Source organism: Salvelinus namaycush, chromosome 2 (assembly GCF_016432855.1).
Source record: "Salvelinus namaycush isolate Seneca chromosome 2, SaNama_1.0, whole genome shotgun sequence".
Lineage (NCBI taxonomy): Eukaryota > Metazoa > Chordata > Actinopteri > Salmoniformes > Salmonidae > Salvelinus > Salvelinus namaycush.
This window is the reverse complement of record NC_052308.1, coordinates 181,846-195,377: the sequence shown is the minus strand read 5'-3', so window position 1 is coordinate 195,377 and position 13,532 is coordinate 181,846. Positions and strand designations below refer to the sequence as shown.

At 50.4% G+C, this 13,532-nt stretch overlaps 1 protein-coding gene across 1 annotated transcript; it reads right to left on the bottom strand.

The window, feature by feature from the left end:
- Positions 1-9,827: 9,827 nt before the first annotated feature.
- On the bottom strand, positions 9,828-12,896 carry LOC120023840 (beta-1,3-galactosyltransferase 6-like). The gene is made up of 3 exons (XM_038967961.1): positions 12,596-12,896; positions 11,695-12,244; positions 9,828-11,319 (listed from the first exon to the last, which is right to left on the bottom strand). The coding sequence occupies exons 2-3, from the start codon at positions 12,232-12,234 to the stop codon at positions 10,840-10,842; spliced, it is 1,020 nt and encodes a 339-aa protein (XP_038823889.1). The 5' UTR covers positions 12,235-12,244; positions 12,596-12,896; the 3' UTR covers positions 9,828-10,839.
- Between the last annotated feature and the right edge of the window lie 636 nt (positions 12,897-13,532).

Here is a 13,532-nt window from a genome sequence, read left to right as displayed (position 1 = left end):
CATCACAGGACTTGTCTGAAGTCGGTTCCGCCGATCTGCCAACTTTTGTCTGTAGCATCCAAACAGTTTGAGCTACACACTAATATGAACCCACCGTCGAAAGGTGAGACTCACGAAGACGTACATATCGGTTGTTTTGCTCTAGAGCCTCACAAAACACGTCAATGTATCCTGTTACGTTTTTTTAAATGATGGAAGTATACACTGAGTGTACAAAACATTAGGTACACCTCCTCTTTCTATGACATACTGTAGACTGATCATGTGAAAGCTATGATCCCTTATTGATGTCACCTGTTAAATCCACTTCAATCAGTGTAGATGAAGGGGAGGAGACGGGTTAAAGAAGGATTTTTAAGTCTTGAGACATTTGAGACATGGATTGTGTATTTGTGCCATTCAGAGGGTGAATGGGCAAGACAAAAGATTGAAATACCTTTGAAGGGGGTATGGTAGTAGGTGCCAGGCCGGGTGTGAAGAACTGCAACTCTGCTGGGTTTTTCACGCTCAACGGTTTCCCGTGTGTATCCAGAATGGGCCATCACCCAAAGGACATCCAGCCAACTTAGCACAACTGTGGGAAGCATTGGCGTCAACATGGGCCAGCATCCCTGAGGGAACCCTTTTGACACCTTGTCGAGTCCATGCCTCGATGAATTGAGGCTGTTCTGAGGGCAGCGTGTTCTGTAACAGAGACAGAGGGAGCAGCACTGGGAGACGGAGCGGATCCTCAGACCACCCTCTGACTTGGATCAGGAACTACACAAGCGGCAGCACAGAATACGCATGGTATGTATATAAGCTGACCTACTGACACATCACAACACCTCCATAGGAAACACAGGAGCTTGCCAAATGTGTCATATTACCTTAGCCTGGTGAGGTGACAGGACAGGATAGATGCCTACAAACCCAAACACTAATCACCTGTTAATATACAATGGCTATGAGGCGATTGTCATTGCCAGCTAGAACACTGCTATTGACTATACATGATGATACTTTTAAGAGTCGCACAAAGTGTATGCTTTGTAAACAGCTGAATGTGAGGAAGTGTGTGTGTTTAATCTTTTCTTGAGATGGGGATATAATCCTCAGGACAAGATTGAAGACCGTGGTCATGAAGAGAAGACATGCTGAACGATCCAAAGTCAGGAAACAGGTACGTTACTTCTCACATTGGTTCTGGGATCAACCAATCAGATACGTATTGCCTCTAAAAAACATTGATAAGTAGCCTGAGGCTCTGCTTGCAAAAAGGCTGTTGATTGAGGTCACACAGTTGCTTTAAGGATTATTAGGCTACTGTGGGTGGGGATTGGGGAACCCTGCTGTAGGGGTTATTAGGCTACTGTGGGTGGGGATGGGGAACCCTGCTGTAGGGGTATTAGGGTACTGTGGGTGGGGATTGGGGAACCCTGCTGTAGGGGTTATTAGGCTACTGTGGGTGGGGAACCCTGCTGTAGGGGTTATTAGGCTACTGTGGGTGGGGACCCTGCTGTAGGGGTTATTAGGCTACTGTGGGTGGGGACCCTGCTGTAGGGGTTATTAGGCTACTGTGGGTGGGGACCCTGCTGCAGGGATTATTAGGCTACTGTCGGTGGGGATGGGGAACCCTGCTGTAGGGGTATTAGGGTACTGTGGGTGGGGATTGGGGAACCCTGCTGTAGGGGTTATTAGGCTACTGTGGGTGGGGAACCCTGCTGTAGGGGTTATTAGGCTACTGTGGGTGGGGATTGGGGAACCCTGCTGTAGGGATTATTAGGCTACTGTGGGTGGGGACCCTGCTGCAGGGATTATTAGGCTACTGTCGGTGGGGATGGGGAACCCTGCTGTAGGGGTATTAGGGTACTGTGGGTAGGAATTGGGGAACCCTGCTGTAGGGGTTATTAGGCTACTGTGGGTGGGGAACCCTGCTGTAGGGGTTATTAGGCTACTGTGGGTGGGGACCCTGCTGCAGGGATTATTAGGCTACTGTCGGTGGGGATGGGGAACCCTGCTGTAGGGGTATTAGGGTACTGTGGGTGGGGATTGGGGAACCCTGCTGTAGGGATTATTAGGCTACTGTGGGTGGGGAACCCTGCTGTAGGGATTATTAGGCTACTGTGGGTGGGGAACCCTGCTGTAGGGGTTATTAGGCTACTGTGGGTGGGGATTGGGGAACCCTGCTGTAGGGGTATTAGACTACTGTCGGTGGGGATGGGGAACCCTGCTGTAGGGGTATTAGGCTACTGTGGGTGGGGATTGGGGAACCCTGCTGTAGGGATTATTAGGCTACTGTCGGTGGGGATGGGGAACCCTGCTGTAGGGGTATTAGGGTACTGTGGGTGGGGATTGGGGAACCCTGCTGTAGGGATTATTAGGCTACTGTGGGTGGGGAACCCTGCTGTAGGGGTTATTAGGCTACTGTGGGTGGGGACCCTGCTGTAGGGGTTATTAGGCTACTGTGGGTGGGGACCCTGCTGTAGGGGTTATTAGGCTACTGTGGGTGGGGACCCTGCTGCAGGGATTATTAGGCTACTGTCGGTGGGGATGGGGAACCCTGCTGTAGGGGTATTAGGGTACTGTGGGTAGGGATTGGGGAACCCTGCTGTAGGGGTTATTAGGCTACTGTGGGTGGGGAACCCTGCTGTAGGGGTTATTAGGCTACTGTGGGTGGGGACCCTGCTGCAGGGATTATTAGGCTACTGTCGGTGGGGATGGGGAACCCTGCTGTAGGGGTATTAGGGTACTGTGGGTGGGGATTGGGGAACCCTGCTGTAGGGATTATTAGGCTACTGTGGGTGGGGAACCCTGCTGTAGGGATTATTAGGCTACTGTGGGTGGGGAACCCTGCTGTAGGGGTTATTAGGCTACTGTGGGTGGGGATTGGGGAACCCTGCTGTAGGGGTATTAGACTACTGTCGGTGGGGATTGGGGAACCCTGCTGTAGGGGTATTAGACTACTGTCGGTGGGGATTGGGGAACCCTGCTGTAGGGGTATTAGGCTACTGTCGGTGGGGATGGGGAACCCTGCTGTAGGGGTATTAGGCTACTGTGGGTGGGGATTGGGGAACCCTGCTGTAGGGATTATTAGGCTACTGTCGGTGGGGATGGGGAACCCTGCTGTAGGGGTATTAGGGTACTGTGGGTGGGGATTGGGGAACCCTGCTGTAGGGATTATTAGGCTACTGTGGGTGGGGAACCCTGCTGTAGGGGTTATTAGGCTACTGTGGGTGGGGACCCTGCTGTAGGGGTTATTAGGCTACTGTGGGTGGGGACCCTGCTGTAGGGGTTATTAGGCTACTGTGGGTGGGGACCCTGCTGCAGGGATTATTAGGCTACTGTCGGTGGGGATGGGGAACCCTGCTGTAGGGGTATTAGGGTACTGTGGGTGGGGATTGGGGAACCCTGCTGTAGGGGTTATTAGGCTACTGTGGGTGGGGAACCCTGCTGTAGGGGTTATTAGGCTACTGTGGGTGGGGAACCCTGCTGTAGGGGTTATTAGGCTACTGTGGGTGGGGACCCTGCTGCAGGGATTATTAGGCTACTGTCGGTGGGGATGGGGAACCCTGCTGTAGGGGTATTAGGGTACTGTGGGTAGGGATTGGGGAACCCTGCTGTAGGGGTTATTAGGCTACTGTGGGTGGGGAACCCTGCTGTAGGGGTTATTAGGCTACTGTGGGTGGGGACCCTGCTGCAGGGATTATTAGGCTACTGTCGGTGGGGATGGGGAACCCTGCTGTAGGGGTATTAGGCTACTGTGGGTGGGGATTGGGGAACCCTGCTGTAGGGATTATTAGGCTACTGTGGGTGGGGAACCCTGCTGTAGGGATTATTAGGCTACTGTGGGTGGGGAACCCTGCTGTAGGGGTTATTAGGCTACTGTGGGTGGGGATTGGGGAACCCTGCTGTAGGGGTATTAGACTACTGTCGGTGGGGATTGGGGAACCCTGCTGTAGGGGTATTAGACTACTGTCGGTGGGGATTGGGGAACCCTGCTGTAGGGGTATTAGGCTACTGTCGGTGGGGATGGGGAACCCTGCTGTAGGGGTATTAGGCTACTGTGGGTGGGGATTGGGGAACCCTGCTGTAGGGATTATTAGGCTACTGTCGGTGGGGATGGGGAACCCTGCTGTAGGGGTATTAGGGTACTGTGGGTGGGGATTGGGGAACCCTGCTGTAGGGATTATTAGGCTACTGTGGGTGGGGAACCCTGCTGTAGGGGTTATTAGGCTACTGTGGGTGGGGATTGGGGAACCCTGCTGTAGGGGTTATTAGGCTACTGTGGGTGGGGATTGGGGAACCCTGCTGTAGGGGTTATTAGGCTACTGTGGGTGGGGATTGGGGAACCCTGCTGTAGGGGTATTAGGCTACTGTGGGTGGGGATTGGGGAACCCTGCTGTAGGGGTATTAGGCTACTGTCGGTGGGGATTGGGGAACCCTGCTGTAGGGGTATTAGGCTACTGTGGGTGGGGATTGGGGAACCCTGCTGTAGGGGTATTAGGCTACTGTCGGTGGGGATTGGGGAACCCTGCTGTAGGGTTGGAAGCGAGTGGTCGAGTGGTCGCGTTTCGCTTCGCTCCACAGGTAGTATTACATTTAATTTAATTTCATTACAGTACAACGGTTTGATTTGTTTGATCTTAGCACTTTTTTCTTAGCTAGCTACATAGCCGTCTTTGTATCAAAGATAATTGTGTAGTTTAGATTATTATCGAATTATCGAATCTTCTAACGTTGTCAACACTGCTAGCCAGCTAGCCAACTTCTACCGAATCATTACAACGGAACGATTTGATTAGTGTAGTGTTAGCTAGCTACATAGTTGTCTTTGCATCTAAGATAATTGCGTAGTTTAGAGTAATCATCTAGCCAGTTATCGAGGTTACCTAGCCAGTTCCACTTTCAAACAAAGTCAGCCAGCCAGCTATTTTCGCCGTCAACACTGCTAGCTAGCCAGCTAGCCAACTTCTACCGAAACAGTACAACGGAACGATTTGATTAGTGTAGTGTTAGCTAGCTACATAGTTGTCTTCGCTGTCTTTGTATCTAAGATAATTGTGTAGTTTAGAGTAATTATCTAGCCAGTTATCGAGGTTACCTAGCCAGCTCCACTTTTAAACAAAGTCAGCTAGCCAGCTATTTTCGCCGTCCTAACGTTGTCAACACTGCTAGCTAGCCAGCTAGCCAACTTTTACCGAAACAGTACAACGGAACGATTTGATTAGTGTAGTGTTAGCTAGCTACATAGTTGTCTTTGCTGTCCTTGTATCTAAGATAATTGTGTAGTTTAGAGTAATTATCTAGCCAGTTATCGAGGCTACCTAGCCAGCAACACTTTCAAACATAGTCAACAACGCAGCCACTGCTAGCTAGCCTACTTCACCAGTCAGCAGTACTGCATCATTTTAATCATTTTAGTCAATAAGATTTTTTGCTACGTAAGCTTAACTTTCTGAACATTCGAGACGTGTAGTCCACTTGTCATTCCAATCTCCTTTGCATTAGCGTAGCCTCTTCTGCAGCCTGTCAACTATGTGTCTGTCTATCCCTGTTCTCTCCTCTCTGCACAGACCATACAAACGCTTCACACCGCGTGGCCGCTGCCACCCTAACCTGGTGGTCCCAGCGCGCACGACCCACGTGGAGTTCCAGGTCTCCGGCAGCCTCTGGAACTGCCGATCTGCGGCCAACAAGGCAGAGTTCATCTCAGCCTATGCTTCCCTCCAGTCCCTCGACTTCTTGGCACTGACGGAAACATGGATTACCACAGATAACACTGCTACTCCTACTGCTCTCTCCTCGTCTGCCCACGTGTTCTCGCACACCCCGAGAGCTTCTGGTCAGCGGGGTGGTGGCACTGGGATCCTCATCTCTCCCAAGTGGACATTCTCTCTTTCTCCCCTGACCCATCTGTCTATCGCCTCCTTTGAATTCCATGCTGTCACAGTTACCAGCCCTTTCAAGCTTAACATCCTTATCATTTATCGCCCTCCAGGTTCCCTTGGAGAGTTCATCAATGAGCTTGACGCCTTGATAAGTTCCTTCCCTGAGGATGGCTCACCTCTCACAGTTCTGGGTGACTTTAACCTCCCCACGTCTACCTTTGACTCATTCCTCTCTGCCTCCCTCTTTCCACTCCTCTCCTCTTTTGACCTCACCCTCTCACCTTCCCCCCCTACTCACAAGGCAGGCAATACGCTTGACCTCATCTTTACTAGATGCTGTTCTTCCACTAATCTCATTGCAACTCCCCTCCAAGTCTCCGACCACTACCTTGTATCCTTTTCCCTCTCGCTCTCATCCAACACTTCCCACTCTGCCCCTACTCGGATGGTATCGCGCCGTCCAAACCTTCGCTCTCTCTCCCCCGCTACTCTCTCCTCTTCCATCCTATCATCTCTTCCCTCTGCTCAAACCTTCTCCAACCTATCTCCTGATTCTGCCTCCTCAACCCTCCTCTCCTCCCTTTCTGCATCCTTTGACTCTCTATGTCCCCTATCCTCCAGGCCGGCTCGGTCCTCCCCTCCTGCCCCGTGGCTCGACGACTCATTGCGAGCTCACAGAACAGGACTCCGGGCAGCCGAGCGGAAATGGAGGAGAACTCGCCTCCCTGCGGACCTGGCATCCTTTCACTCCCTCCTCTCTACATTTTCCTCTTCTGTCTCTGCTGCTAAAGCCACTTTCTACCACTCTAAATTCCAAGCATCTGCCTCTAACCCTAGGAAGCTCTTTGCCACCTTCTCCTCCCTCCTGAATCCTCCTCCCCCTCCCCCCCCCCCCCCCCCTCCTCCCTCTCTGCGGATGACTTCGTCAACCATTTTGAAAAGAAGGTTGACGACATCCGATCCTCGTTTGCTAAGTCAAACGACACCGCTGGTTCTGCTCACACTGCCCTACCCTGTGCTTTGACCTCTTTCTGCCCTCTCTCCCCAGATGAAATCTCGCGTCTTGTGACGGCCGGCCGCCCAACAACCTGCCCGCTTGACCCTATCCCCTCCTCTCTTCTCCAGACCATTTCCGGAGACCTTCTCCCTTACCTCACCTCGCTCATCAACTCATCCTTGACCACTGGCTACGTCCCTTCCGTCTTCAAGAGAGCGAGAGTTGCACCCCTTCTGAAAAAACCTACACTCGATCCCTCCGATGTCAACAACTACAGACCAGTATCCCTTCTTTCTTTTCTCTCCAAAACTCTTGAACGTGCCGTCCTTGGCCAGCTCTCCTGCTATCTCTCTCAGAATGACCTTCTTGATCCAAATCAGTCAGGTTTCAAGACTAGTCATTCAACTGAGACTGCTCTTCTCTGTGTCACGGAGGCGCTCCGCACTGCTAAAGCTAACTCTCTCTCCTCTGCTCTCATCCTTCTAGACCTATCGGCTGCCTTTGATACTGTGAACCATCAGATCCTCCTCTCCACCCTCTCCGAGTTGGGCATCTCCGGCGCGGCCCACGCTTGGATTGCGTCCTACCTGACAGGTCGCTCCTACCAGGTGGCGTGGCGAGAATCTGTCTCCTCACCACGTGCTCTCACCACTGGTGTCCCCCAGGGCTCTGTTCTAGGCCCTCTCCTATTCTCGCTATACACCAAGTCACTTGGCTCTGTCATAACCTCACATGGTCTCTCCTATCATTGCTATGCAGACGACACACAATTAATCTTCTCCTTTCCCCCTTCTGATAACCAGGTGGCGAATCGCATCTCTGCATGTCTGGCAGACATATCAGTGTGGATGACGGATCACCACCTCAAGCTGAACCTCGGCAAGACGGAGCTGCTCTTCCTCCCGGGGAAGGACTGCCCGTTCCATGATCTCGCCATCACGGTTGACAACTCCATTGTGTCCTCCTCCCAGAGCGCTAAGAACCTTGGCGTGATCCTGGACAACACCCTGTCGTTCTCAACTAACATCAAGGCGGTGGCCCGTTCCTGTAGGTTCATGCTCTACAACATCCGCAGAGTACGACCCTGCCTCACACAGGAAGCGGCGCAGGTCCTAATCCAGGCACTTGTCATCTCCCGTCTGGATTATTGCAACTCGCTGTTGGCTGGGCTCCCTGCCTGTGCCATTAAACCCCTACAACTCATCCAGAACGCCGCAGCCCGTCTGGTGTTCAACCTTCCCAAGTTCTCTCACGTCACCCCGCTCCTCCGCTCTCTCCACTGGCTTCCAGTTGAAGCTCGCATCCGCTACAAGACCATGGTGCTTGCTTACGGAGCTGTGAGGGGAACGGCACCTCCGTACCTTCAGGCTCTGATCAGGCCCTACACCCAAACAAGGGCACTGCGTTCATCCACCTCTGGCCTGCTCGCCTCCCTACCTCTGAGGAAGTACAGTTCCCGCTCAGCCCAGTCAAAACTGTTCGCTGCTCTGGCACCCCAATGGTGGAACAAACTCCCTCACGACGCCAGGACAGCGGAGTCAATCACCACCTTCCGGAGACACCTGAAACCCCACCTCTTTAAGGAATACCTAGGATAGGATAAAGTAATCCTTCTAACCCCCCCCCCCCCCCCTTAAAAGATTTAGATGCACTGTTGTAAAGTGGCTGTTCCACTGGATATCATGAGGTGAATGCACCAATTTGTAAGTCGCTCTGGATAAGAGCGTCTGCTAAATGACTTAAATGTAAATGGGTATTAGGCTACTGCGGGTGGGGATTGGGGAACCCTGCTGTAGGGGTATTAGGCTACTGTGGGTGGGGATTGGGGAACCCTGCTGTAGGGATTATTAGGGTACTGTGGGTGGGGATTGGGGAACCCTGCTGTGGGGGTATTAGGGTTGAGGAACCCTGCTGTAGGGGTATTAGGGTTGAGGAACTTTGCTGTAGGGGTATTAGGCTTGAGGAACTTTGCTGTAGGGGTATTAGGGTTGAGGAACCCTGCTGTAGGGGTATTAGGGTTGAGGAACCCTGCTGTAGGGGTATTAGGGTTGAGGAACCCTGCTGTAGGGGTATTAGGGTTGAGGAACCCTGCTGTAGGGGTATTAGGCTTGAGGAACTTTGCTGTAGGGGTATTAGGGTTTGAGGAACCCTGCTGTAGGGGGTATTAGGGTTGAGGAACCCTGCTGTAGGGTTATTAGGCTTGAGGAACCCTGCTGTAGGGGATATTAGGCTTGAGGAACCCTGCTGTAGGGGGTATTAGGATTGAGGAACCCTGCTGTAGGGGTATTAGGGTTGAGGAACTTTGCTGTAGGGGTATTAGGGTTGAGGAACTTTGCTGTAGGGGTATTAGGGTTGAGGAACCCTGCTGTAGGGGTATTAGGGTTGAGGAACCCTGCTGTAGGGGTATTAGGGTTGAGGAACCCTGCTGTAGGGGTATTAGGGTTGAGGAACTTTACTGTAGGGGTATTAGGGTTGAGGAACCCTGCTGTAGGGGTATTAGGGTTGAGGAACCCTGCTGTAGGGGGTATTAGGCTTGAGGAACCCTGCTGTAGGGGGTATTAGGGTTGAGGAACCCTGCTGTAGGGGTATTAGGGTTGAGGAACCCTGCTGTAGGGGTATTAGGGTTGAGGAACCCTGCTGTAGGGGTATTAGGGTTGAGGAACCCTGCTGTAGGGGTATTAGGGTTGAGGATCCCTGCTGTAGGGGTATTAGGGTTGAGGAACCCTGCTGTATGCTGTAGGGGTATTAGGGTTGAGGAACCCTGCTGTAGGGGTATTAGGGTTGAGGAACCCTGCTGTAGGGGTATTAGGGTTGAGGAGCCCTGCTGTAGGGGGTATTAGGGTTGAGGAACCCTGCTGTAGGGGGTATTAGGCTTGAGGAACCCTGCTGTAGGGGTATTATGGTATGGGGGGGGGGGGGGTGTACAGTAGGCATTTTTCTTTAGTGTTTATACCCATTTATTGTTAATAAATATTTGTCACAAAAATACATGTTTCAAAAACATTTTAATAGGTCCAAATATTTTAAACATTCATATTTAAGTAGTTTGACAGTAGGTTTTAAACAACACTGGTGATGAGAGGACACGACACGGTCAAAGTCAGTCACACAATAACACAACGGTTGGTTTCTTTCAATGACATTAATAGAAGCAGTCTTTTTTTTGGTTTAAAAGTAACCGAATATCAGCTGGAAATTGCCTGTAGAGTAGCTCAGCTGAACACAAACAGCTCTGTTGACCATCACTGGACTGTAAATACGTCAACCAAACACAGACAGCAGGTAAGGTAAATCTCTCAACTGAACAGAACTCTCAGTAAGCAGGGGAGAGGAGAGAGAGGCCTACAATATTACACATTGTCTCAATGCAACTCCAAATACCATGAACCCATGACTGGTTCATTCTGTACCATTGTTCTGAAGCAATACACCACATTTTCATATCAAGAGAATCACTTCCATCACATTCATAAATAGGGCCACTTCCACTTAAAGAGAGTCTCCAGGACATTTTAAACAGATTCAGGAATGACTCGAGTCTTGTCATTGTCCAACCAGAAAGCTGAATACTGGTTCCTTTAAGTACACTTTCTCCCAACATACATGTGCTGTTATTAATAAATGACGGTCTCCTGTTGTGTGGCTGCACCCAGTCAGGTCCACTCTCCCAGTCCTGTACCAGTGTGCTTTAGGACAGTCAGCAAAGGCTCCAGAATAAATAAATAAATAACCATATATAAAAGGGAATGGGGATCAGTGTTTTCCTCAGGTCTTTTCGGGCAGGCTGCCATAACAGACATCTTCTATGGAGGTCAACTGAAGGCAGCACAAATGTTTTACAGGGAAGGGGGGGGCACAACAGAACAGAGTAAGGCTTAGGGGGAGCACCACACCGCCTGGGTAACCGTAGTAGGGGAAACACTGATGAGAATTACATGGGTGGACAAAGTGAGGAAGGTTAGGGGTTATAGGTCAGGGTATTCCGTCCTTCCTCTGGCAGCACTGTGAGGGCGGGACGCTCCAGTCGTACACGTAGCTCAGGCGGAGTTTAACCTCTTCCTTACACAGCCTCCCGTCTCTCTGCAGCGTCTGCTGTTTCTCCAACATGTCCTCCAGGCTCTGCTTGTGAGTCACCAGGTATTTATTACTACACCCCCGAGACTTGTACTCCGTGTCGAATCGAGGGTCGTGTGTTCGTTTGACGTCCACCGGGGCTAGCCACGCCCCCAGTGACACGTCCTCGCTCTGCCACACCTTGAGGTAGGCCGTGTTGATCTGGATGTAGTGTACGAGGTCGCAGGAGAGCAGGTAGCCTCCACCCAGGGCGTAGGGTAGGTAGTAGTCACACAGCTCCCAGGCCGACTCCCTCCACTTCCCTGCTGTCTTCACGCGACCGCGGCCTGAGAAGAAGCCCCAGTACAGCCGGCTGGGCTCTTTAGTCTTCAGCTCCTCCTATAAGATTAGAAGAAATTATACGTCATTGGGTGTTTGCACATACATTTCTTTTGCAGCACAAGCTCCATATTTAAGCAATAAGGCCCGAGGGGGTGTGGTATATGGCCAAAATACCACGGTAAGGGCTATTCTTAAGCACGTAATTAGAGCAGGAAAAGTAAATGTTTTGTTATACCCCTGGTATACAGTCTGATATACCACAGCTTTCAGCCAATCAGCATTGAAGGCTCAAACCATCCGGTTTACAATACACATTATGTTCCAAATAGCACCCTATTCCCTACATAGGTTCGCTATGGACCCTTGTCAAAAATAGTGCACTACATAGTGAAGAGGGTGCCATTTGGGATGCATCCCACATCAAACACATACCTTCAACAGGTCCAGACGAGCAAAAGTGTCATCGTCCGCTTTTAACACAAACTTGAAGTCTACGTTGTGATCCAGCCAGGAATACATATGGAGCAGCTTCAGGGTCAGGTTCTCATACGAGTCTCGCAGCGCGGGGAGTAAGAGCAGGTCTTTGTGCCGCCCCTGCTCCGTGTTGATGTTCTGCATATCCTCTGCGGGCAGCCCCTCGGTCCCCACCACGAACATAGCTAGAACCTCCGGATCCTTCTTAGCCAGCCAGGTACTACGGATGATGCTCCTGCGCTCTGTGTACTTGGGTCCTGTGGTGATGAGGACCACCAGGAAGGCCGAGAGGTCTTTGAGGCGTGAGGGGAGCTCAGGGTGCTCTGCTCGGGGCTGGGAGTGGGCAGCGTGAGGGGCTAGGCCTGGAGGGTCGGCCTGGCCCTGTTTTAGGGTCTCCGAGGTACACTTGGCGAGGAAAAGGAGGACAACAGCAAAGAGGCACACTCCTCCGATGGCCAGGGCCGTCTTGTGACGACACACGACGCGGACCAGGCTCATGGTGCTGAGACTGAGAAGGAGAGAGATGGGCGAGGGGGGGGAAGAGAGACAAGAGAGATCTGTAAGCAACAATGCATGTCTGTTCATTCAGTTAACAATAAAGACAGCAGTCAATGAATGTCTCCCAGAGAAATGAGGTAGCTAGAGAAAAATACATTCTAAAGTTAATCAACAATTGAACAGACAGCTAACTTAACGTTACCTAATCGAACTCGGCAAACAAATCAGTGCTAAGCAGACCACCCACAGCTTGCCTGCAACCTGGTTAACGATAACATTACCCGATCAATCTCATTCCATGCAAGCAACGGAAAACATGCCCATTGCATCAAAACAAAGGCGGGAATATAGACTACAGTACCTGAATGTGTCACACAACGCTAGATGTTTAATGCATCGATGACAGTTACATGGACATTGCTTCTGTCTGTAGCTAGCCGAGATAGCACAAATGGGGAAACGTTAGCAGGCTCGCTAGCTAGCTTAATAGCTATCGAGGAATGAGGATTTGATTTACTGCTCACTTCACTAGCTACAAAATGACGCGAATTAATAAAATCATTAAACAAAAAGAGCAATCCTTTTGTGTGTAGCTAGATGAACAGCTAGCTAGTGAACTACCTACGTTAGACGTTATTTTTGACTCGACTGGTGACACGCAGTAAATACAAGACAGCCGGTGAGTTCAAGACAACACGGAAATCGGAAATATTGGATCTCCGACTTCAGTTTAACACAAATGGAAAGTCGGAAAAAAAAAGCTCAGACTGAATTTTTTTTTTTTTACGTTCATAAAAATCGGAATTACAAATCAGAAACTCAGGCATCATCCTAGAGCTACAACTTCTCCAATGTGGACATCACTGACGTCACCGTCACAGGTTTTTCCTAGCCTGAGCCTGTTTTTTGCCGAGTTCCCAGTTGGTTTGAAGGCAGTATGTGATGATGCATACACTTCACTGCTGGAAAGACACGCCTTTGGTGCCTCCCAGTGGATACAATTAGAATGAGTAAAACATCTGAACTACACTACAGCACTGATTCTAAATTCTATGGAATGCACTGTGTGCAGTAGTGTAAAATATTTAAGTAAAAATACTTGAAAGTACTACTTAAGTATTTAAAAAAAAAACTTTACTATTTATATTTTTGACGACTGTTACGTCAATACATTCCTACTTTTTAACTCCATACATTTTCCTTGACACCCATAAGAACTCGTTACATTTTTACAGGAAAATTATCTAATTCACACAGTTATCAAGACTCACCTAACACATACTTCATTTGTAAATTAT

Coding starts and splice junctions, on each gene's coding strand:
- LOC120023840 (XM_038967961.1), bottom strand. CDS start 12,234: ATGAGCCTGGTCCGCGTCGTGTGTCGTCACAAGACGGCCCTGGCCATC. Junction 11,320..11,694: donor CTCGTCTGGACCTGTTGAAG/GTATGTGTTTGA, acceptor CTAATCTTATAG/GAGGAGCTGAAGACTAAAGA.